Here is a 25,695-nt window from a genome sequence, read left to right on the forward strand (position 1 = left end):
ATTGCCATCTCTCCTCTCTGGCACCTCCTAGGAGGGCTGTGCATCACAGCACCGGGAGCTGCGAGTGCAAATCCACCCATGACCTTGAACTGAGCTTCTGACGCTAAGTGTGTGAGTTCTGATGGGATGGCAGGAAACCCCCCTATCCTGGAGCTCACCTCCACACCCGGGCAGGTTTCAAGTAAGGCAGTGTGGGAATGCCTCACTGGGAGCTGGCCTTGTTCACCTGAGCTGATTCTCAGTTGATTAAATAGCTCAGCAATTACTAATGCGCCAGCACCTGGCTAGGCTCTGGAGATAGTGTGGGCCAGGGCTGATGGAGGTCCTCCCCCCCCTCCCGGAGCACCCAGCCTGAGGGAAAGCTTCCTGCAGGAAGGAGCATAAGAATGACAAGGAGAGGGCATCACAGACCGGAAGGCGTGACCCCGGCATGTGAATCATCGCACACGCAGTGGCCCAAGTCATAGTCATGGTAACAAGATCTTGCCTGTCCCAACCTGGCCTACCAGGGAGTGGGCAGTGACAATGAGGATGGAGAGGACCAGGTCTCCAGGGACAGAGGAGCTCTGGTCCCTCCCCATGTGAATGAATCAAACATGAGCCCCGGACCCACTTCCGAATGTGCGTGGCAGAGGTGTGGCCTGACCAGCGTCTGCACAGACAAGTAGATCTGGGAAATCTGGTGACCAGTCTCAGACTAGGGGAGAATGATAGCCCAGGCTAGACCACACTAAAGGCAGGCTGTCCTGCTTGGGTGGGAGGATTTGATACTGCATGGGGACTCTGTGGTAAATGGACCACTGACCCTGGCCTTTCTTTCACTTTTCTCATGATTTCTGGTGCTGGATTCACAAGGCCTTTTTCCTTCCTTTTCTCCCTCCCTTCCTGTGGGGAGTCACCCTTTCCCTCCCCTCTGCCTTCCTGGCACTACATGATATCTGTTGATTGACAGCGAACTGGGCCTGAGAATTTGTTGGCTTTCTCTCCCTTTCTTTGCAATTATTTTTGGCTCTGGGAAGGCAAACTGTTTCTGAACCTTTCTCTGCTGGCTGTTCTGAAAGTGTGGGCCTCAGTGGGAGGTAAGGGCTTCCCTGGTTTCCAGTCCTAATGTCACTGAAGAAGCATCTTGTGCTTCGATGAGCAGACAGGTGGAGGCCAAGCTTAGAGCCATTCTTAAGGTCCATGGGCTGTTCTGCAAAGTGCTGGTTCCTTGACTCACTATGTTGGATGAAACCTTGGGGTACAGCAGGGACCGGCTCAGTGTCATAAGAGACCCTCCCCTGAACAGCAATGTTCTGGTGGGTTCCTGCAACATCCTGAGAGTAACAGGCCTGGCCAGCAGATGCTGGCAGAGTGTGAGGAAGGTCTCAGTGAGCTTGCTGACCTTTGAGAGTCTCTTTGCAAACCCCAGAGCCTCAGTGTCAGGCTATTCAGCAATGAGCTCCATATTGAGGGCTGGGGAGAGGCTCAAAGGGCTTACTAGCTGGCTTGGGTTAGTCCCTCAACAGCAATGCTGGCCAGACCCTGTTCTTCACGGGGCTCCCAGTCCGGTGATCTCAGAACCTTCATAATTGGATGTCATGGCTAGCTTTCAGTGGTTTGGAGTACCACCAGAATCCTTTTGTCCTATTCTGGGAAGGAGAGGTCACCAGGATTGGGGACAGTGATGAACAGGGGACTCAGGAAAGCCCTGGACTTGGGCAGGATATGCGTATGTGTGTTGTGTGTGTATGATGCCAGGTTGGTTTCTTAGGTGGGTGTGTCAGTCTCCTCAGCAGTAAAAGGAAACAATTGTAATGGTCTCTCCTATGATGTACCATGGTCAGCAGAATAGGTACCCAGCACCCTTGAGATAACCGCAAAAACGAGATCAATTTCTAAGACCCAGAAGGTCAGAAGTGAGAGGAGATACTAGTGACTAGAAAGGTGACCATTGACCACTGCGGCCTCGAGGAGCTGCTCTTATTTTTGCTTGGTGGTTCCTGCCATCTGGGCAGGGTTCCTGTGGGCCAGGGGTGTGGACAGCCCCTGTCAAGAAAGCCTCAATGTTCCTGTTTCCTTTCTGTGCGGATCAAAGTACCCACAGCTATGGGGGCTCCACCCATGCTGCAGACTTCTCGTGGGAGGTTTCAGTTGTAGCCAGGACCCCTGAAGGGTGTGTCATAATTCTGAGGTCCTTGAAACCACATCTGATAGAAACTTCTGAAACTGCTTCTGGCCCGACATGGCGGAGCCTGTACTTGCTTGAGAAGACTCAGAACTGAGACCTGGTTTGGCCCGTAGCATGTATGGTTTGGCAAAACATTTGGACTTTGTTTTGGTTTCTCCATCTGAGAGATGGGGCACTGATTAGACCATCTTGGGGGCTCTACGTGTGAAGGGTTGGGTGAGCCCTGCAACATGGTTACACCCTTGGCAGGGTGTAACCATGTCTGTCGCTATGGCTGTGGGTCCCCTCCACTGCTTCGTTACCATAGCAACATAGTTCAGGAGACTGGGGACATGGGGTTTGGTGGGATTTTAGGTGGTGATTTCTTGGCTGCCTGGCTTTCCCAGACTTAGATCATCTCAGTGGCCTCCTTGTTGCAGTCCCTAGCAAGATGATCCCAGGCCTCTAACTTAGAAGCCCAAACTTCCACTGGGAGTTTAGGGGATGGTGGTACAAGGACTCAATCCTCCCAAACAAGTTCTGAATGGTCTTCATGGAAGTAGGGGTGCAGTCAGAGTTATGGAGACCCCTGTCTGGCATTGCTGTGTTGGTTTTTTGTTACTTAGGCCCCAGCAACACGTTTGTTACACTGTGTCCACTGTGTCCACCACTGTCCAATGTTCACACTTCAACACAGGACAGAGCTATGCGCTTTGGTATGGGGATCATGAGCCTAGTGGGATTCTGGAAACCTTCTTAAAGGCAGTATGGGGTAGACAGAGATTTGGAGGCCAATAGAGTGACCAAGACATGGAACAGTATCTTAGTTACTGTTCTAGTTCTGGGAAGAGACGATATGACCAAGGCAACTTATAAAAGGAAACATTTAATTGGGGTCACACTTGCAGTTTCAGAGGGTTAGTCCATAATCATCATGGTGAGTAATCTAAGGGCAGGCAGGCAGGTAGGCATGGTTCTGGGGCAATAGTGGAGATCTCACATCCTGACCTACAGGCTGGCTGCAGAAACAGAGTGGGCAATCATGAGTCTGAGTCTGGTATGGGCTTTTGAAGCCCCCAGTGCCGCACTTCCTCCAGCAGTGCCGTTTCTCCTCATCCTCCTAAGTAGTCCACCAGCTGGGGACCAAACAGCCAATGTATATGAGCCTATGGAGGCCATAGTCATTCAAATCACCACAGGTGATGTAAGGGCAGAGGGTACCAGGCAGGGCACTTATACGCAGGGCAGAGCTGTATTCAAAGGCCTGGTTGGCATGGGTATGGCATGCGGTATAGTCTTGAGTGGGTACTGTCCCCAGGAGGCATGAGTGGAATCATCCACAGCGATAGAATCTGAGTAGGAAGGCGAGAGTTCCGTGAAGACTGTCCACCTCTCGACTTCTGAGCCTCCAAGGACCTGGTCCCAGAATGGAGGGTGAGCCCCACCTGGTGGCCCGGGCCATGGACCAGGTCAGGATGATGATTTCATCCTGGGCACGTGGGTAAAACTGTCTTTGAAGTCCCTTCCAGCTGTCACACTCCAGTTCCTCAGAAGCCCCCAGGGATAGCAGTGTGTATGAAATATAAATCAATAGGTTAAGACCACACTTGTCTCCTGCCCAGCGAGGCCCTGTCACTCTGCCTACCTCTCTGTCTTTGGAGGCTTGTCTCTGACTCGGGCAGGCCGCGTGCTGACGGGAGGAAATCACTTTGTTCAGACAGAGGTAGAGCCAATCTTGCCTTCGTTGACAAAGCTCTGGTTTTCTCTTTAATCATTGCTGCCTTGTGGCTGTAAGCCGTCCCAGCTCACCAACACCCTCTCCTTCTAGCTCCCCGCTCTAATCATCAGGGAAAAACAAATACTTGATCAGACAGTCTCTTGGGACCCATGCCTGGGAAGTTCTGCTCCTGATGAGGGAGGAGCAGAGGGGTGGACACAGCCAGTGTGGTAACCCCAAATTAAGCAGGCTAAGGACTTCTACTAGAACCAAGTGTGCCCAGGTTCACCTCCCCGGGTTCCCATGACAACGGGACTGTTAGGTGTTGGTAATATGGACTGGCAGTGAATGAAATGGAATTTGATGTACATGAGAATCCAGCCACTAGCAGAGTAATTGCTAACCAATGTGTCTTCCCCGGGTTGTCCGGCCCGCTTGCTTGCTTGCTTTCCTTCCTTCCTTCCTTCCTTCCTTCCTTCCTTCCTTCCTTCCTTCCTTCCTTCCTTCCTTCCCTCTCTCCTTTTTTCCTTCCTACCTCTCTCCCTTCCTCTTCTCTTTCTTTCTTTCTTTGTCTTATATGCACAGGCTTTGAAGATCATCTGAGAGCTTTGGAACACATTTCTTTCTATTCTCTGAGCAGTTGTATTTTCTTCACTGCTTGGTCCTGGGCCCCCTGTGTGTTGAGTAGTTTAACAAATAAACGTGTCTGCTGGTGATTTATGGACCCCTCCGGCTGTCACCCTCACCTCCCAACCCCTGTCATCGCTCTGCAGTCCTGGACAAGGAATGACAGCACAGCCTCAGGGGCCGGCTTCTCTCTAGGTCAGCCACATCAGGCAGGCAGCTATTTCCGTGGGTTGCAGGGAATACATGGGCGCATTGATGTGCACATGGCCCTGCCTTCAGAAGCTTGCCAAATGCACTTGGTGCTTGTTTGGTTTACTTTCTTCAGTGTTGTGGCAAAATACCTCACAAAAGGATCATAGTGGAGGAAGGCCTTATTTTAGCTCACAGCTGGGGGGGGGGTGGTCCAGTCCATCACGGTGGGGAAGACATAGCTGCAGGGACATGAGGCAGCTGGTGGCATTTCATCCACAGGAAGGAAGCAGAGAAATGAGTGCTGATGCTCAGCCCACTCGCTCCTTTTTACCTAATCCAGGGCCCAGTCCATGACTTGGTACCACACACCTCATCATGATGTTCCCACATCGATTAACCCGGTATAGAAAATCCACCATAGACACGCCCGAAGACTTGTCTCCTAGGCGGTTCTAGATCCTATCCAGTTGATAGTGTTAATCACAGCATGGATACTGGGACCAGAGCCTTGCTGAATATCTGGCCACAGTTTGGGATTGTCTGAGGCCGAGTTTAATGATTCCCACAGAGTGGCACCAGGATTGGGATGTCTCCAGAGTCATTCTAAAGGGAAGAAGGAAGTTTCCAAAGCAGAAGCAAGGCCCGTGTTCCAGAGTTGTGATACACTGCCATGAGGCAGTGTGGTTTGGGAAATCCCAGTGTGGTTTGGGTGGAAAGTGTCACCGCAATCCTCTCTCGGAACCTTGTAACCAGCTGATGTCCACATTTTCCTTTCTGTTGACACCACAGGTCATCTTGATCCTGACCAAGTACTACCATGCAGACATGGGGAAGGTTCTGGAAAGTTCTCTGTGGCGGTAAGTCAGCCCAATGGGCTTTTCTTTTCCTATACCTGTGGGTCTCCGTCTCACAGTCTCCTGGCAGAGGCCAGAGTTCCACCTGGGCTCCTACAGCTCCCGCCCACTAGTGGGCCCCATGGCTAGAAAGACATAATAGAGATGTCGAAGGCGGATTAGGAGTTTCATCAGCGGGACAAAGGGCCCTGGCAGATGGACAACTGTTTGGAAGGCTTCTTTTCTTGCCCTTTTCGGTCTGTTGTTTTCTCCGGGCTCCTTTTGCCTCCTCCCGGGAGGAGGAGGCTGGCAGCGTGAATCCAGGTCACTGCACAATATCGCTGGCTCTGCTCTGGACTCTATAGGCAGCTCCCAAGCCCCCCAAAGCTCAGGCTGGCCTCTTTGTTAGGGTAGTTTGCTTTCTTTCCGGCTTAGCCAAAGAACTGTAAATAAATAACCCACCCAGGCGGGATATCTCTCTTTATATGTGAAACATGAATTGGGCCCAAGGACATCAGACCATCTTTGATGTCTGAGAGGGGAGGAGGGAGGAGGCTGCAGAGACCATTTTGGCCATTATCATCAGCAGCTCTGGTTGGAGCGTGAGGACCTCTCGGGCTTCGGGTGGGATCTTTACTCTCCCACGGGAATTTACAACTGTAGCCACTGTTGGTGTGGGATCATTTTGCCTTCTTTGTGTGTGTTTCCAGTAGTGATTAGTTCATTTTAATTTGGGTTTGAAAAATACCTGCCAGTCAGGACTGCTTGCTTGTTTGAGATAGGGTCTGTACCCTAGGCTAGCCTAGACACCCATCATGCAGTTTCTTGCCTCTGTCTCCAGAGCACTGAGATCAGGTCTGCATCCCTGTGCCGGACTCATCAGAATGGTTTGCAGGAAGAGCCAGTTGCACCTGCTTGCTGTGGGTCTGTCTTTGGCTTTGTTTGTACCGCAGGGCTTTGCACCTGCTTGCTGTGGATCTCTATCTAGTTTTGGTTTTGCTTGTACCACAGGGCTCTGGCACGCTACTTGTCACCCCTCTGTGGGAATGTGTTCCCACGGTGCTCAGGGTTGGGTTTTTTGTAATGACAATGTTACCTGGGGTGAACTGCCCAGTTCACTGTGGTGCTAAAGCCCTTTGGGTTTTGTCACTGCACCCCCCCTCTCAGACTTTCTGGACCAGCTTCCCCAGCCAGGAACTCAGCTCCTCATATATCAATCTGTTCCTGCAATGCTGAGAAAAGCGGTCAGGAAGGGGCCACGTTCCTGTGTGGAGGGGAAGCTCTCCTCGTGTGATCTTGATGCTCTCAACGTGTCTTGCAGTTCTAGGACTTGAGGAAGGGAATACTGCTGCAGAATAAATTAGGCGTTAAATTCCAGATGTGGGGCTGGTGAGGTGGCTCAGTGGGTAAAGGCATTTGCCACCAAGCCTGTCAACCTGAGCTCCACCTCTGGAACCACATAGTAGAAGCAGAACTTCTCACGTTGTCCTCTGGCTTCCCGCACATGCACCAGAGTACATGCGTCCATATGTGTACACATGATGAAAAATGCACAGACGGATGAACATAAGATTCTAGCAGCATCGGCTTCTCTATGGAGTAGCACTAGAAGCTTGGCTTAGGGGTGTTACCTGGGGAGGGCAAGTATGGAGAGCACCTTCCTGCCAAGTGGAGTGTCTTCTTTGGCTGCCACAAGGATGGAGGAAGTCTCCTTTCTTCTTCTACATCCATAAAAGTCCCCAGACTTTGGACACCAGCAATCTAGTTACTCTGTTCCCGCCCCCTTGGATACCTTCCCTGGAGATTTCTGGAATGCTTGCTTCCTCCACTCTCATCTTGGCTAAAGGCGCAGGCTGTGGAACTCTCTGGAAGTGTCTGGTGTTTGGGTAGTGAGCTGCTTTCCTGGGGCAGTCAGGCTTTTGAAGGCACTTGCTAGGTGTAGGTCCTGCTTTGGGACCTCATGGGGTATGGAGGACACAGAAGGCTACCTGGGGTCAGGACTCCCGAGCGACAGACTCCAGATTCTTCAGAAACAGATGGGGGACCCCAGAGGCCAAACCGCCCCTTTAGAGCTGCGGACCAGGCAAACTTCCTATACAGAACCTCTGTTTCTTATCTGTCTGAGGAATGGAGGAGAGAGAGGCGGTGAGACGGAAGGAGGTGGCTCCCAAAACATCCCAAGGATGGATGGTACGTTGTCTAAATTTGGATTTTCCCCAAAGCAAAGCAACAGATTTAAATTTTTCACGTCCCTTTCTCATCACGGTCTCTCCACCCAGACATTTTCTCGGCTTGATTAAAAATGCATTCAGAAGGTCTAGTCATTTCCAGAAACTTCCCCCATCCCCTGTGCGGGTGCAATGACTTTCCGTGTTTAGATTATGCTGCTTTTGTGCTGATGCGCCTTCCTGGGGCTGAACAGTCTGAGGAGACTGAAGCTCAAGTTTGCATTCCTTTCTCCTCTGCTCGTAAACCAGGCTTCCAGCTGCACATGGCTCTGAGGCCTGCACAGCCATTACTTTCCTAGAGGCTTATGGGCCTTTGAGTTGATTCTGTCTTTGAGCTCCCATCCAGGGAGGTCCCAGTGCTCCAAGTTCCCACCTGGGGAGGGTCCAGTGCTCCCAGTTCCCACCCAAGGAGGGTCCAATGCTCCCAGCTCCCACCCGGGGAGGGTCCAGTGCTCCCAGCTCCCACCCGGGGAGGGTCCAGTGCTCCCAGCTCCCACCCGGGGAGGGTCCAGTGTTCCCAGCTTCCACCCGGGGAGTGTCCAGTGCTCCCAGCTCCCAGCTCCCACCTGGAGAGAGTCAGTTTTCCTAGTTCCCACATGGGGAGGATCCAGTGCTCCCAGTTCCCACCCGGAGAGGGTCCAGTGCTCCCAGCTCCCACCTGGGGAGGGTTCAGCATTCCAAGCTCCCACTTGGGGAGGATCCAGTGCTCCCAGCTCCCACCTGGGGAGTGTTCAGTGCTCCCAGCTCCCACCTGGGGAGGGTCCAGTACTCCCAGCTTCCACCTGCGGAAGGTCCAGTGCTCCCAGCTCCCACCCGGGGAGTGTTCAGTGCTCCCAGCTCCCACCCAGGGAGTGTTCAGTGCTCCCAGCTCCCACCCAGGGAGGGTCCAGCACTCACAGCACCAATCTGACAATTTATCTAAACTTGGCCAGTTTGTCGGTATCCTAGCATCCTCTTGATTCTCAGCGAGGAGCAGTTTCCATGCTATTCTGATTACATTTTCTCTTTGGAGTGTTGTCTGCTCTTACTTTGCTCCCACACTGGGACAGGGCAAGGAGGCACCGGGAGGCTGAGAGCATGCCCATGGGCCCTTCCCTGGGTGCTGCCTACCTGCTGTCTGCATTTGAGGCCTGTGAAATAGATGGTTCAGGTGCCACTGTCTGGGGAGCATATATTAAATGGGGTTATTAAAGACACACTTATTGAACACACACCGAGCCTCCCAAGAATTCTCCCGTGTAATCACAATAAATACATTTTTAATGACAGGCCTGGTATTTACATTCTGGAAATGGCTCTGGGAAATCGAAGTTGAATGCATTTTTAATTGTTCTGTGTTTAATGGACCTCACGTCAGCAGCATCTCCCTCCCGGCTTCCTTGACCCATCATCAGCATCTTCTGTCTGCATCCTCCGCCAGTCTTGGGTCCTTTGATCAGTACAATAGGTTCGGAGAGACATTCCCACCTTAGGATGTGCTGACCAGCACCGGGGAATTGAAGTCACCTGTCTCCTCCTTCCCTGGACTCACAGGCCCTGACCAAGGCCTCCTCACTCAAGCCAGAGTTGGTATATTCTGTCTATTCTTAAAGCTCTAGGCACAGTGGTTACTGTGCTGCTGGACCAAATGACCACACTGGGGCACTTAAAACAGCAGCCATGGTCTTTCATAGTCCAGGATGTCAAAGGCTAAAACCATGATGTCACAGGGCAGTTCTTCCTCTGAAGACTAGAGGGCACCCATTCTGTCCCTGCCAGGCCCTAGTGACTCAGTCACTGAGTTCTTACCTCTGTCTTCTGTGTGTGTTCATATGTATGTGTGTGCACATGTGTATAGGTAGATATGCATGTGGGTACACACAGTGCAGGTGCATATATATGTGGATGCATATTTGTGCTGGTACACATGTGTGTAGGTACACACTTCACATGTGCATATGTATGCGGATGTATATGTGCTCAGATGCATATGTGTGTAGGTATACACTGCACAGGTTCATATGTATGTGGATGTATATGTGTGCAGGTACATATGTATGTAGGTACACACTGTGGGTGCATGTGTATGTAGGCAAACACTGCACAGATGCATATGTATGTGAATACATATGTGTGCTAGGGCATATGTATGTAGGTACACACTGTGGGTGCATATGTATGTAGGCAAACACTGTGCAGGTGCATATGTATGTGGATGTATATGTGTGCAAGTGCATATGTATGTAGGTACACACTGCACAGGTACATATGTATGTAGGTAAACACTGTGCAGGTGCATATGTATGTAGGTACACACTGCACAGGTACATATGTATGTAGGTAAACACTGTGCAGGTGCATATGTATGTAGGTACACACTGCACAGGTACATATGTATGTAGGTAAACACTGTGCAGGTGCATATGTATGTAGGTACACACTGCACAGGTACATATGTATGTAGGTAAACACTGTGCAGGTGCATATGTATGTAGGTACACACTGCACAGGTACATATGTATGTAGGTAAACACTGTGCAGGTGCATATGTATGTAGGTACACACTGCACAGGTACATATGTATGTAGGTAAACACTGTGCAGGTGCATATGTATGTAGGTACACACTGCACAGGTACATATGTATGTAGGTAAACACTGTGCAGGTGCATATGTATGTAGGTACACACTGCACAGGTACATATGTATGTAGGTAAACACTGTGCAGGTGCATATGTATGTAGGTACACACTGCACAGGTACATATGTATGTAGGTAAACACTGTGCAGGTGCATATGTATGTAGGTAAACACTGTGCAGGTGCATATGTATGTGGGCTGAGCACTCTCCAGGTGCTTATGTACGAAGCTACACACTGCCCACAGGTGCATATGCCCCAAACACATGTGCCTGTGGAAGCAGAGATCAACCTTCGATGCCATTCCTCTGGAGCCATTCACTATTTTGTTGGTGTTGTCTTGTTTTTAAGGCAGATCTCTCACTGATCTGGAGTTGGCCTGGTAGGCTAAGCTGGCTGATGAGCAAGCCAGGAACCGTCCTAGCTCCACCTCCCAGCTCTAGGACAAGACGTGTGTACCCCAATGCCTGCTTTTTTTCATGGGGTTCTGGGCATTGAACTCGGTTCTTCTGTTTGCACAGCAGGTGCCTTACTGACTGAGCTATTAATTCAGTCTTCTGCTTCTATTGTCACATGACCTCCTCGCTGTGGGTTCCTACTAAAGACAATGACTGCTAGGTTTAGCATCTGGCCAGATGGTTGGGATGTTGTTATCTCAAGAATCTTAACTTAGCCACTCCTGTAAAGATTCCCCACCTCCCCAGTGATTCACAGTGTTCAGGACATGGACATCTCTTTGCAGGAGCTACCATTCAGCCCATAGCATGGTCCATCATTAGGCGTTGGGGATGTCATCTATATTGGATTTCCTAAATGACCACTGGCTCTTGCCCTGTCCTCTGTCCCTCGGTCACATGCTTTTTGTCCCTCCTCATCCACAGCTAGATCCCTGCTGCCCTCCCAGCTGGCTACTCAAGACCCAGGGACTTGAAAAACAGTCTGGTGGTGCTGATGGACTCAGTCCTACTTCGTGGCTCACACCTGCCCATTCCAACCCTCTGCCCAAACCTCTGGTAGCCCAGATGTCAGGGTTGGCAGGCAGAGTTGAAGCCACCATGGGCATGTGGGGACTTGGGTGCTTCTGGTCTCTGGAGGGCTTGTGTGATATTTGCGCTCACTTCCATAACAGAGCTGTAGATTCATGAGATAAAGGGAGGTGAAGGGAAGAGGAAGCAAAGAGAAACAGAACTCCGGCTGCCACCCACTCTGCCCTCTGGGAGAGACTTGCTAGGCCTGTCCATGCTTCAGGACCCCAACCCCATCCCCAGGCAAGGCACAGCAGTTAGTGTGGCGAGTGCCTCCTGTAACTGAGTGCTAAAACTGGGCCAGCCCTATGGGCAAATCTGTTCCCTGGAACCCTCTGGAGACCAGCCCCACAGGAGGCCCTGCACAGTACTGTGCTTGGGGTTTGTGTTTTCAGCCTTCCCAGCACGACTGTCCTCAGTCTTTGAAAGCATTAGATTTCCTAATGGCCTCCCACACAACTGTGGTTTCCTAAAGTACCCTGCATGCGTGTTGTTTATGTGTGGTAGGCACATCCTTCAGACCCTAATGACCCAGTATTGGCCACCTGGGGGCGCTGTTTACCCCCAGTGAATGTGCCTGGTGTACAGAAACAGGTCTTGCTTCCCTGCCCGGGACTCAGGACCTGGATGAAATGCAGATCTGGATGCCAGGCTCTGAGGGGGGATCTCGGCTGCATCCCAACAAGCTCTAGGAAAGACTGATGCTGCCCGTCCATAGGGCAGTGTGGCTGGTGCTTCTGGAGCACCCAGGAGTCTGTGAGGATGAGCCGCTCACTGGTAGAATCTAGCCAAGCTGGACTCTGTTTACCTCGCTGCCTCTGTGTGTGCCGCCTGCTGTCTGGCATGCATTGAGAATTGTCCCTCAGTCCTGATTCTATCACCATTCAGTTCAGCTCACAGTCAACCCCTAAGGAACTGCCCTGCCACTCAATGTATAGAACCCCCATCCCCAAAGGAGAATCCTGTTGCCTCTCTCATTGAAAGTTTTGTGTTCTTATATTATCTTTGCCACTATTAGAATAGAAGTCAAGTGGGTGTGGAGACCTGTCGAGTCTATATGGTTGACTGCAGGATGCCATAACCAAACAGTGACTGGGCTAGGCATGTATGTTGGGCCTGGGTGCATGAATGGGTGGACAGATGGATAAACTAATGAATGGGAAGTGATGGATGGATGGTATGTAGATGTATGTGTGCATGTGTATGGGGCTAGCTGGATAAAATGATAGCTGGGTAGGTGAGCTAATGAATGGATAGGTAGATGGACAGACAGATAAGTGGATGCACGAATGTGCGAGTGAGTGACATTGACAGTGTGGTTTTAGGAAACCACTGCCGGGATCTTGAAGACTCAGTGATTATGAGGCCACTCTAGGATAAGCCAAGAGCATAGAGTTGTCTCTGATGCTGTCAAACAGGGAAAAGAAGCAGGGCACATCCTGAGTCAGGAGAAAGTTTACCACAGCCCACCTTCCCACTCCTGCCCTCCACCCTCGGTTATGGTCTCCAGGATCTTCACTTAGGGTGGCTGTTGGGCAAGGTAAGTTTGAATTAGGGCACACTTCCAAGACCCAAAGGGCTCTGTACCAGAGTCACCTCTGGGGCATCCCACAGGTACATTTGACCTTGCTGAAGGGGCAGCCAGGCAGAGCCTCTGCAGCTTTGGGGTGGAATGATCCAGGTTTCTACTCCGGATGGATGGCTTGGTTGGAATCTGTCGTTTTTGCTAGGGGTGAAGAGCATTTCCTTTCTTCTGGCTTCTCTTTAATTATGGAATCTTTGACATATAGAGAAAAGTGCAGAATGCAGTAAAACACCAGCCTGGGACCGATGGCAGAGGTGGACTAGTGCACATTTAAATGCTTTCTCAGTTCCTCCCAGCCTGCCTCTATTGTACTTAGTCTGATGTCCTGTGGTCCTGGGGTCAGGGGATAGGAAGCAGGCATACTGTCCCAGGTAGGTAGTGGAATTAGGGTGTCATTTCCATGACAGTGAAGCCTCACCAGCTCAACCATTACACAGCTGCCAATTGTTTGCTCTCTACACTTGGAAAACAATGGATTCCAATAAAACCCACCCTTTGCCCTTCTGTTACACCCCCCACCCCGCTCTCTACCTGGAAGTTATCTCCATCTTGAGCGTGGGGTGGACCATTCTGGTTTGCTTTATAGCTTACCTATAAAGCAAAACTTTAAACACATGCAGCAACACATAAATCACAATTTATATCGGCTCAAGACAATGTGTGTGTCTCTCTGTAATCAGATGTCTAACCACTGAGCTTGTTTTAAAAATTGATATGAATGGCATTCTCCTGCTTTGGGCATTTGATTTATGTTCTCAACTTTGTTCTGGTAATTTCCCCCTGTTGCACGTGGATCCTCTATGATGTGTGCATTCTCCATCATGGGACAGTGATGTTGATGCCTAGGGCATTTGCTATTCCAGTCAGGGCAGCAGCGAGCCTGCGAGCCATAGTGAGCTCCAGGGCTGCTTCTCCGGGCAGGTATAGGGCAGGGTGCGGGGCTGGCAGGATTTCTTCTCTCTTCATCTTACCAGCTTGTCAGTGGGGTGGCCAGCTCCTCCATGTCTTGGATATCATCAGACTTTGCCTGTATGTACTCAGGGGCCACGGGACTGTGACTCAGTGTCCTCCTGAGGTGGCATGTGCCTTCTCAAGGTCACGTACAGGCCTCCTCTGTGTGACTTAACTACATAGGCACTGCTGTATCCCTCTGCTTTGGTTAAGGAATTTAACTCTTTCCTAACCCTTTTCTCTTCATCTCCAAGTCCCCAAATGTCAAGATGCATTTTCCTAAATGTGCTCTAAACCCTCATCCCTGGCCCTGGGGTCTTTTCTATTTCCAATACCCACAAGGATACTTTCTCCTAAGAATGTTTTGTCTTTCCATAGTTTGGTCTCAACGCACCAGTCTTCTGATAGTGAGCCTGTGGGTGGTGTGTCTCTTGGCAGTGTGCCAGTCTTACCTTAGACATCATTTTCACAGCACTGGACCGGCAGTGTGTTAGTTGCTTCAGGCAGGTCTCAGGGTTACTTGCAGCAGTGAGAAAGGGGCATGGGATCAAGCGTTGCCGGGGCAGGAGCAGTTCCAGGAGATTCAGCTATGCACATTAACAAGCATGGGAGTGGGGAAGGAAGGGTGGAGCCTGTGCAAAGGGCTCAGCATCTCTCTGCACACATCCTGCATTCCATGCAATGGTCTCAGGCAACTTGCCACCTTCCTTCATTTCATAATCTTTTATTTTTAATTCATTTCATTAAAAAATTTTAAGTCACTAATTTGTTTAATTTTTATCTCTATTTAGTTTTTACATATAAATGTAAACACTCAAGTTTTGTTATATTGTGTCTTTGTTCTGTTGACTAAATCCTGGGGTAGAATTCCCCAGAATACACTAAGGGAATCTGTTCTATCTTTTGCTTTCATGTTCCAAGAGAACTGGGGCTTGAGATTTTCAGATCTTGTCTATTTCCCTGTGACATCACTGAATTGGGATATTGTATTGTATTTAAAACTATATTTGATTCTATCTTTCCATAATATCTCCCTCACACCTTGTTCTCAAAATTCACATGCGGCCCCAGAGCCACACGCAGTGTCTCTTGTCGTAGACTGTGTTAAGTCATCACGCTCTGTAAATGCCCAGTGGGAAGGATCAGAGTTTTGAGATTCAATGGTTGGACAAATGGCTCCCAACACTCCTCCCTATTAAGAAGGGTGAGTCCTCTGTAGAGACAGAAGCCATGCAGTGTACATTCCAGCTTGTTTGTCCCAAGAGAGAGGTGGACAGAGCTGGAGGCAGGGTGTTTGACCTGCCCACGAGGCAGCGGTGACTCCCAGGGTATACAGTGTATTTCTCAGTGGCCTGGATGTCAAGACTGGTACTGTATGGGAGTGCTGATGGGTCTTTGTCAACAGGGAAAGCTGAGCAAGTGCAGCCACAGCTTCCAGAGAGGAGCACTGAAGGAGCCTACTGTGCCCTTGTGGCGTCTGGAGGGCACCAGTCTTGCACTGTTGGGCTTGTGTTAGGTGTTCCAGTACCCTGTGTGCCAGGCTTTGGCACGCCATGTACATGCACACAGAAGTTGGTTTTGAGCCTTTCTGAGTCCCTGTCCCTTCTGGTGATCCCAGGGGCCTCCTGTTCAAGGATCCCATTGGTTCAATCCAGACCCATATCCCACAGTTATTACAAAGATGGCTTCTACCCCAAAGATGGCAGTTGTCACAAAGATGGTATCTATAAAAGATTATCTATAATGTTTATGAATTTTCTTAGGGGTCAGAGATTCCCTTCTGTCCCCTAGTGTCCTCGGCACATGGCTTCTCATCTGTCCCTGTGAATGCAGAGAGCTGAGTTAAACTCAAACAAGCCTCAGGGCAGATAGGGCTCTCAACAGAGGCCCTGACTTGGAAGCTTTTGAGTCTATTCAATAAATAATCATTTGTTTAGAAGCAGCAGTTTGTGGGCCTGGCACCCACCTATAATTCCAATATTTAAGATACTGAGTTGACATCCAGACTGGGTTGTGCTGTTAGGGACAGACCAACCAGGGATAAGATTTGGGTGACAAAGAATTAGTGAAAATTTAAGGACGTCCTTCTGTGTCCCCAATCCCCTGTGGCCTCTTATTTGCCCATCTACCTATTTATCTATTCTCCCTCTCTCCCTCCCTCCCTCCCTCTTTCATCTAACCTCTTCCTCTACCTTTGGTTTCCATCCCTCTTATCTTTCCATTCATCTCCACTCTATCATCTCTCCACCCATTTATCATTCATTCACCCATCCACTTCCTCACCAGTCCTTCCATACGGCTCTCCACCCATCCATCTAACCATTTGTGCAGCTGACTCAGCTGTCTGTCATTCATACATCCCTTCCACCAAATTGTTGGTTCACCCACCATTCTCCATTCATCCATATAACCACCCACTCACTCACCCGTCCATCTATCATGGTTTGAATATGCAATGTCCCCCCATTGGCTTTCATGTTTGAGCAATTGTCCCCATTTCCTGTTAACTCTCTGCTTTCTGTGTGCGGATTCGATGTAACCAGACAGCCTCCTGCCCCTGCCACCATTCCTTCCCTGCCTGTTGCAATGTCTTTCTCATCATTACAGACTTTATCCCTCTGGAAGTGTAAGCCAAAATATGCCATTTCTTCATTAAGTTTCATTTGTAAGGGTATTTTATCGCAGAACAAGGAAGTAACAAAGACAGTAACAATTCATTATTCTCTCTCACCTATCAACTCACCTATCCATTCCCTCATTCACCATCTATCTATTAAGCTACCAGTTCATTCATCCATTATCATCAAATATCCATCTATCCCTCCATCATCATCCACCTGTTCCCATCATCCATTTCCTCCGTTGTTCATTAATCTGCCACCCACCCATCTGCCCATCATTAATCTATTATTATCCATTCATCATCCATCCATCCATCCATCTACTTATATATGCTTACTCTACCTTTCCATCTACCCACTTATCCATTCATTCTTCAATATCCACCAGTCCATCTGCCACCCATATATCCATCATCTTTTCCATTCATCATTCATTCATCTTTCATCCTCCATCCACCCATCCACCCATCATTAATCTAATCTATTCAGCATTTTCCATTTGTCATCCCTCCAGCCATCCATTTACCTATATATACATATTTCACCTACCCGTCTGTCCACTTACTTATTCAACACCCAAAATCTACCAACCCATCCAACATCCATCCACCCATTCTCCATTCCATTCATCATTCATTCATCCTTCATCCTGCACCATCCAACCATCCCATCATAATCTAATCTAGTCATCATTTTTCATCATGCATGCATAATACAACTATCCATCTATCCATGAGTCCATCCATCATGTACCCAGCCACCCATTCATCCATTCATCATTCATCCATTCATTTAGACTTTCAGTTAGAGTAAACCGTAATTGGCACCCAAGACTCTTAAGTATAGAGTCTGTCGATGAGGAAATCACCCATGGCAGTGTGATACAGTCCTCACTGACAAGAGGCTTGAGAAGCAGGGAAGCTCTAGCCATGCCACCCTCCTGGAGAAGGTGGTCACCATGAAAGGCTTTCTAGAAGAAGATAGTCTTCTCTCCTAGGATAGCTCTGCCTGTGTAGTGGTCATCCCAGTTCCTCCTCACCCTCCCTGATGGCTCTCTTGTAAACATCTGTCAAGTTTATGCAGCCACCAGTTCTTTAGTTAGCTTAAACTGCACCACAGAGAAATGCTGGGGGCAGCACTGGCCCTGGAGGGAAATGGCAGCATTGTGCCGTTCTCTTCTGGCCAGGCCTGTAGTGCAGCCTCTTAGTAGGACCTGACTGGTCAGTACTTACCCTGGCTGTCAGGCTGCCTGCCTTTCATCCATTCCCTCCTCATCCTCTATAATCTCAATATTTGACCCAGCTCTGCAGGACCTAAATGGCCACTCTAGAGTAATGATCACCTTATGGTGTGGCTATCCCATGTACTGAAACAGCTCCCAGGAGAAGCTGGCCTGCAGGTCAAAAGCATGCCTTGGCAGGCAATGTTTGCCCGGAGTTGCCTACCTAGTTGTCTTCATGGGCCCTTGCTTCCTATCTTCTGAAATGTCGATTGTCCCAGGTAGATGAACCCCAACTCCTTTTAGGTCTATGTGATAATAACTATCTTGGATGCTCTTTTGAGAAAAGAAGACGGTACTGGTGGGGAGGTCCTAGTATTCTGAGTCTCAGGCCTGTGCTGAGCCTGAACTCTCTTTGGACATTGAGACGTTCCCTCTGGAGTTGTCATTGCCTGCGCCTGGGTTGGGGTCTCTCTGCAGCCTCTGTGTCTTTCCCAGAAACCCTTCCCAGTCTCAGATCCCACTCTGAGAGGTCCGGTGCTTCCTGCACATCTCCCAGGATGGGGGTGACAACCCTCCACATACGTGTTCCTCGTGTTGTCATCCTCTGCTTCCTATGATCTGGTCTTCCTGTGTCCTCTGCTTTCTCAGAATCTCAGACCAGAGGTGAGTCTGGGGTTTTCCTGAGCAGAACAGCACCCACAAGGTGTCACTTTGGCTTTCAGCACCCGGGCCTCTCTGCTCCTTTGTACACTGGATAAGGCTATGGTCATTTAGGAGGTCTTTGGGATGGGTGTTGACAAATTGCCCTCTAGAAAATTCTCCACCAAAAAAAAATTTCTGCTAAATATAACTCATAACCATCCCAGAACTTCGAAAAACTATAAAATAGATGAGGCGGAAAAGCAATCCCTGTGTTAGTCCCACCCCATGAGATTAAAGCTATTAATATCTGCAATGAATATTCTCTCCAGGCTTCTCAAGATGCAAATATATACATGTTTTATAAACGTCGAATCCCAAAGGAATTATGTATTAAACACTTCTTATGTGCTGACTGTTTTCACAGCCGCTATTTTTAATGGCTGTATAATACACCCTGATCTAAAGAAGGTATTATTTATTTAAGTTCTCAGTTTTAGACATCTGAGTCATTGTCAATTTTCACTAAGGCAAAGATGGAAATATAAAGAGCCGTGGCACCCGGCCCTGCACAAATCACATTGCATCTTGGAGTGTGCTTGGAATAAGTGCCTGAGAGTGGATATTCTCTTCTGCGTTGGGGTCGGGGTGCTGGGATACTGACAGGGGTGAGCATGTGGCGGGTTTGTTGAGGTTGCTGGGGAACTGGGAAATTGAAGAGCCCTTTAGACAAGAAGAGAACTGCAGGCCCTCCCTCCCACCCTCCCTCCTGGTGTGACTGTCTCCTGGCCGAAGGATGGCTTGACAGGGTGAAGAGCAGTCATATTCCTGCTTCTATAAATCCTAGATGAGGACAGTGGCCTCTGACCCTGAGCACCTTCCTTAGTGACTTTTATCAATGCTGGACAAAAGCAACTTAAGGAAGGATACAGTCCCTATGGTGGAAAAGCTGTGCCAGCAGGACGAGGCAACTGGTCACATGGCATCCACAGTCAGGAACCGGAGAGAGGGAAAGAGGGGCAGAGAGGAGCGCTGATGCTCAGCTCACTTTCTCATTTTCACCACGCCCGGCACCCCAGTCCACAGAATGGTGTTACCCATATTCAAGGTGGGTCTCCCTTTTTAGTTAAATCTTTCTGGAAATCACTTCACAGACACATGTGGAATTGGGTCCTGGCGGGTCTAGATCCTGTGGAGTTGAAAATAGATATTAGCCATCATGCCTTGGCCCTGTGTCAATGCCCTGCTGCCTCCAGCACTGAGCTTGCTGCTGCCTGGGATGATAGAGGTGACCCTCATCCTCCGTCAGGTTAGCCTGGGCTCACACACAGCCCTGGACCAGGGATCAGGAAGGTGAAAGGATATAGGCTCTCAGAACTTGCATGGCATCACTTCTGTGTGTCTTAAAGTAACTCACAGAGAAGAAAAGGCCTGAGAACCGAGCCGGGCAAAGGTTTGCTTCCTGAGAGAGAACTGTTGCAAACGGATTTAACACCAGGTGGGAGCAGGAGTGTGAAGAGCAAAGGTCTATGGATGTAAAAAGTTATTTCTAGGCTGCCAAGACTGCCCTGGGGCCCAGGATGGTGTAGTGGGGCTAAATGGCAGAGAAGGGAGCTGGGACTCAATCCCAGGGGTGATTTTTCTACTAAGCAGGCTTCCCTTATGGGGACCAGCTGACCATGGATGCTGAAGATATCTGGGTCAACTCTGAGCTTTGTTGGGGAGTGGAGGTGCTAAGAAGGCTGGGGTGGCTCTGAGATCCACAATAAGGGGCCCCGGTGTTGAGTTTGAACCAGGGATGGCTGGGTCTTGCCTGACTCAGTTTCTGTTGGAGCTTCTGCCACTGCTCTCTCAGCCTCTGGAATGGTCTCCTGGGGTATGTGAATTTCTTTCAGGCCCCATTCTTTGAGTGCAGGGGCAGATCTCTCCCAGGGGAGTACTCTCATCTCAACTGCTCTCCACAAACATTGGAGGGTGAGGTAGAGGTAGGCAGAGTAGAAGCTAGACTCAGAGGTGGCATGCTGCACCTGGTCCAGGTCACTGTACCCCAGCAATCCAGAGGCTTCGTCAATGACGTTTTGTTCATGTAAAGACCACTAGACGAGTTACCAGCTGGTGTCCTCTGACAGCTCTCCTCTAAGCATGACAGGGACCCAGGTTCCTTCCATATTGTGGCTCTACATACTCCCTACTCCTGGCTAGTTCTGGGTATCTAGTCTGTGCCTGCTTCAGACAGAGGAGTTCAGAACACAAGGAAGGTCCATGGGAAGCCCTGTCCTCTTGCCTCAGCCTCGGTCACATGTCTGCTCTAATACAAGGGAAGATCAAAATCATAATGCACTGGGCACCTAGGGATGCACTTACTGTGACCACCTGGCCGGGCCTGGTAGAACCTGGCCATAGTGGCACTGTTCACATTAGGGTCAGCAAGACCCATGTGCAGAAAAGGTTGTTCCATGGACTGACTGTAGAACACTGGGAATCCTCTTCTACAGTGTCCGCCATTGCTATTTTCACAGCAAGAATCCCCCTCTCCTCAGGGTCCCATGATCCCTGATGCGCAAGGCCTGGCAAAGCACAGAGCACACCTGGAGGACCTGAGGCAGGTGTCACGGGTCACAGGAGGATGTTCAAGTATGGCCTCGGAGAGTGGTTCTGGTCCTCCATAGACCCAACCCCACACCTTCTCCTAGTTCCGCCAATCTTGCCTTGTAGTTTAGAACCCACTCACCAGCGAAGCTCACAGCAACGGCACCCCAGGGAGGGTGTTGGAATTCAGAACTCGCCACCTGCCAGGCCTGTGTGGTATGTGTGATGCCACATGAAGCTTAAGTAGTTCACAGGCTTGGCGCTGAGCCACCTGCTGTCTCTACGCCCACCATCCTGAGGACAGCAGGGGGCTACCTGCGCTTTGAAATGTTGCACCAGCAGATGGCCGCCATCACTTCTGTTTGGCTTTGTTTCCCTTTGTGGAGGAGTCTTCCCTGGCCCTGCTCCTGGTTCTCTCTTACACACACACACACACACACACACACACACACACACACACACACCACACACACACACGCAGGCTTCACTACTCAGCGCCTTCCGCACCAGTGCTGCATTTGATTTAAAATTCAACTTAGGTCCCCAGCAGGACTGCTGGCTGGAGGCCCGTGGAAAGCAGTAGGCTTCGTGGGATCAGAGGGAACGGTCTCACCTTGTCCCACCTCCCAGCTATATCAGCTTCTCCATCTCCTCCAGGCTGGCCGAGCCCAGGCTCTCAGGTTGGAGATTTGAGTTCAAGTTCTGGCTCTACTTACATGACCTTGAGAAAGCTGTGTGTTGTCTCTGAGCCCGTGTCTATGGAATGGAGATGAATGCATGGCCTTGGTTTGGAGTCCAGGTAACGGATGTAGAATGGATAGGCCTGGCTTCAGATGGTTCTAACATCATTCTTTATCAGTGATGGGACGGAGGGATCAGGTTTCCAACTCTTGTGGCTCTCTTTGGTGGTGAGTACCTCCAAAATGATAGGCCCATCTTTGCTCTCCACCAGGCACTGGGGTTAGCAAGTGGCAGCCACCGTCCTAGCCCCCAAGAGATCCAGAACCTCTGCCACCATTTCCTGTCACCACATTCCCATCACCTCTCTGGAGACAACTGCCATGTCCTGTCCTTTGTGACCTTTGTCTCCTCTTTGACCACCTCACCCGCATGCGAAGCAGGGTGCTCTGTGGACTGGCCTTGTGATCTGGGAAGTCTTTATCCTTTTGCTCCAAATGCCCATCTGCCCTGGGACACATCAGCAATAGCCACTTTTCTGCAGGGTACCACACGTCACAGCTGGAGCTGGACCACCTTTCCTCTGTGATCAGCCTGTGCCCGTGGCTCTCTGTTCTGCAGCTTGAACCTTCCTGTCCAGTCCTAGCAACTCCCACCTGGACACTGGCCCTAGCCATAACAAGGTCCCCGTGCTCCTAGCTTGCCCTTAAAGCCAAATTCCAAAGAACAGGTGAGCCCTTCATCCTGCCCAGCTTGAAACTGACCCCTGACAAAGGTCCATGTGGCCCTTGGACAGCCCTTCCCCCGGGACCCTCAACTTCCTGCCCCCAGCTAGTCATCCAAAGCCAGGTCCTCTCTCACTCTAGCCCCCCACCTCCCTCACCCCCCCCACGCCTATCTGTGCTCTAGCTCAGCTCTGTTCCGAGCCCTCTAACCTTGACATGGCAGCTTCCAGGAGATTGTCGTCCCCTCTAGCCCCCCTAGAGCTGCTGCAGACTCTGCCTGAAGCATCTCTCCCCTGAGATCCTGTCACCCCTCTTGTTTGCTCTCTACTGAGTTTCTCGCGTCTCCTGAAATTTACATACAATGCTTAAAATTTTCGTATTATTTTGACATTATTTTAATGTCATTTTCTTTTCCAAATGTCGTCACTGGCGTTGTTTCTTTGTATGTGGCTCATCAGCTTTGCACGTTAACAGGCTTGTGTGACAGGCTTGAGTGAGCAGCGACCTTCTTTGTCACGGTCATGTGCCCCTCCACCTCCCCACCCCCAGGCCCCATCGCCCCATCCCTGTGGTTTGACAAGGGCTGATGGTCCAGTATAGCCTGTGGGATAGTGCCAGTCTTCTCAGGAGCGTAGAAAGCCCCACCTCCTAACCCCCACCCCTCGCCCACACACATACTGGTGAAAAGCTGAGCACTGGGCTACTTCCTTCAACCTAAGATGCTAGCCTGGGCTATTGTTTGGATGGCCCAGCCCTCCCCCTCACCCAGCACTTGACTTGGGACAACACTCAGGGAACTTGGGCATCCTGTGGTTTCTTCAGGGTGTGATGCTTTCTATGACTTCTCATGTCTCAGGGCCTCGGGAACAGTAGGGTCTTCTAAGTGTATGAAGGCCAGAGGGCCTGGAAGAGTAGGACCCCCACCCCCACCCATGGCCAGCTTCAAGCTGTCAAGCCATGTCGCTGAGTGCGGAATGGGTTAGAGTGTGACCTTATCCTCTCTCCACCACCACGTGACCACAGTGTCTCTCTGCTGTTTAGGAATCTGAAGTTCCCGAAATTTCATAGGAGCTGAAGTCCCCGAAATTTCATAGGAGCTTTTGGATCTGTGGGTAGTGACCCGAGAGGGCATGGTGTGCCCCACAGAGCAAATGGGACATTTCCACCTCTCCCCAAGAGCTCTGGCCTTATGGCTTGTCACTCTCCCAAACCCTCGTGTGTTCCTCAGCCATGCTGAGTGGCTGGGGCTGGACACTGGGTGGTGGACTGGAAAGTGGCCGTTTCTGGATGCCTGGTTTTAGAATGTTCTGTTATTTCTGAGTCTCTGGATCCCTACCCCCTGAAGTAAGCCCCAAGAAGTGGGGTCTCTCCAGGTAGGAAGGCATATGGGGCTCTATCTATCTATGACTCACTCACCACAGCCTGGGAATCCCTTGACCCCAGAAGTGTGCTCTGACCTCTGCTGACTTCATGCCTTTGTCGGCCCTTCCTAGATGCTAATCCTGATCTCAGAGCTATGTATGGAACCTGGATGTATACAGTCCTCTGTGCTGAGGGAATAAGGGGCCATGAGGGAAGAGCGAGTGGCTTGCTTTACGTCTCCCAGTGTGTTGATTGCACCACTCCTGGTGGCGGGGGTGGCTGTCTCTGCTGGCACGCAACCCCCAGCGTGGGTGCCTACAGCAGCTCACACAGAAGCCCTGTGCTGGCATGACTTTCTCTAGGAGAGTCTCAAGAGAAGCCAGCAGGGCAAGGGACGTAACTGTATCCTGCACGGGCACCGGGAGAAGCTGTCTGCCTGAGAGATCCTGTAAGTGCTCCTACCATACTGTCACTGTGACTGGCTCCCGTTTACCTGCGGAGGGTCACCCAGCTGGCGTGTGTTGAGAACAGTACTGTAACCTGGGTTTGAGGGAATCCAGGCCGTGAGGTCTCTATAGACGCTTTGGGGAATCTGGCGTGGGTGCTGCCTATGTGGGGGCAGAATAGATCTTCAAGAACCTTCTGCCACCTGTGGGCCCAACTCAGACAACTAGGGAACCCAGACATACTGGTTCAGGTGTGGCTTCTGGATTCCAGGCTATGCAGGCCCCTCCTTGGGCTTGCTTCATCCCTGCAGAGGTCAGCACTACATCCAGCCGACTTGGCAGCTGGCAGGTTTTCAGACTTGCTGTGTTCCCCAAACCCCTGATCCTGATCACTGTGAAATGACCACAGTCTCCAGAGTCCCATAGGACTGGCCTGGGTGGTCCTGGGCAGTGTCCTAAGTGTCTTCCCTCCTGAGATGCTGTCACTGGATCCAAGTCCCAAAGAATCCTACCAAGAAGGTCACTCTCTCTTCCTGCCCTTCTTGGGGCTTTCTTCCCTTGTGGCCTAGGGATTGCCAGCCTGAGAAACAGGTTCAGAAGTGGTGTGACTTTCCCTTGCCTTCTGAAACTGTTCCTTCTGTCCTAATAAACAGCTTAAGTTGCGAGCCACCCTCCCAGGTCAGAAGCCCACGGGTGTCTGGTCCCTCCCAGGTTGGTGGAGGCCTCGTCGGTAGCAGCAAGGATTCCCAGCCGCATGTAGGTGTTGAGATGCCTAGGCCTTGCCCCTTTCTTCCCAGCTGGTGGAGGGGCCCAGCCCAACCCATAGGCATGTTTGCCCAGGTCAGCAGTGGATTTCAGACTCACCTTTTGGAGTTTTCAGCATAGACTCATGCAAAGCCCCCACACTGCCATCAAGCCCACATTTGTTACTGGCTTACCATTTTGAAGAATGTTTTAGCAAATGAACCAGTTGCCAGACCCTGATCCTGCAAGGGATTTGGAGTCCATGGACCCTGACAGAGTCCCTACCTGTCTAGATCTATGCTTGATGGTGGCGTCTGATGGATACCCATGGCCTGTGTGGTAGAAGTTTCTGACATCTGTGCACCTGGCCAGCCTTCTAGAGCTCCTGCTTCTATCTTAATTCGGGCACCGTGGTCCCCACCTCCAGTCACTGCTTCCGTCTTCATCAGGGCACCATGGCCCCCACCTCCAGTTTCCGCATATTTAATGTCCCGCTTCCCACCCTCACAGGAAGGGTCTGTGCCGCTTTCAGGCGTGGTGAGGACAGCTGCTCTTCTCGAGGTCCCTTCTAAAGCAAGACGAATGCAAGGTTGTCCTGTTGGCCCTTGTCCCTCTGCTGAGGCACTAGGTGAATTTGTGGGTCTGAGGAAACTGTTTCTGTTACCCCCCGGTGGACTCCTCTTTCTCTCCTCTTGTCCCTCTTTCCTCCACCATGAGGTGCAGGAAGAGTAAAGATTCAGGAGTG

General features: G+C 50.5%; 1 protein-coding gene across 3 annotated transcripts in view; it reads left to right on the plus strand.

Moving 5' to 3' along the window:
* Positions 1-25,695, plus strand: part of Sorcs2 (sortilin related VPS10 domain containing receptor 2) — a 378,161-nt gene that overhangs the window by 153,592 nt on the left and 198,874 nt on the right. For all 3 annotated transcript variants that reach the window (XM_087909089.1, XM_087909090.1, XM_087909091.1), the window contains exon 2: positions 5,475-5,542. In XM_087909089.1, the coding sequence (XP_087765215.1) occupies positions 5,475-5,542 (68 nt within the window). The remainder of the gene's footprint in view (positions 1-5,474; positions 5,543-25,695) is intronic.

This window comes from Myodes glareolus, chromosome 8 (assembly GCF_982192425.1).
Source record: "Myodes glareolus chromosome 8, mMyoGla1.1, whole genome shotgun sequence".
In the NCBI taxonomy this organism is placed as follows: domain Eukaryota; kingdom Metazoa; phylum Chordata; class Mammalia; order Rodentia; family Cricetidae; genus Myodes; species Myodes glareolus.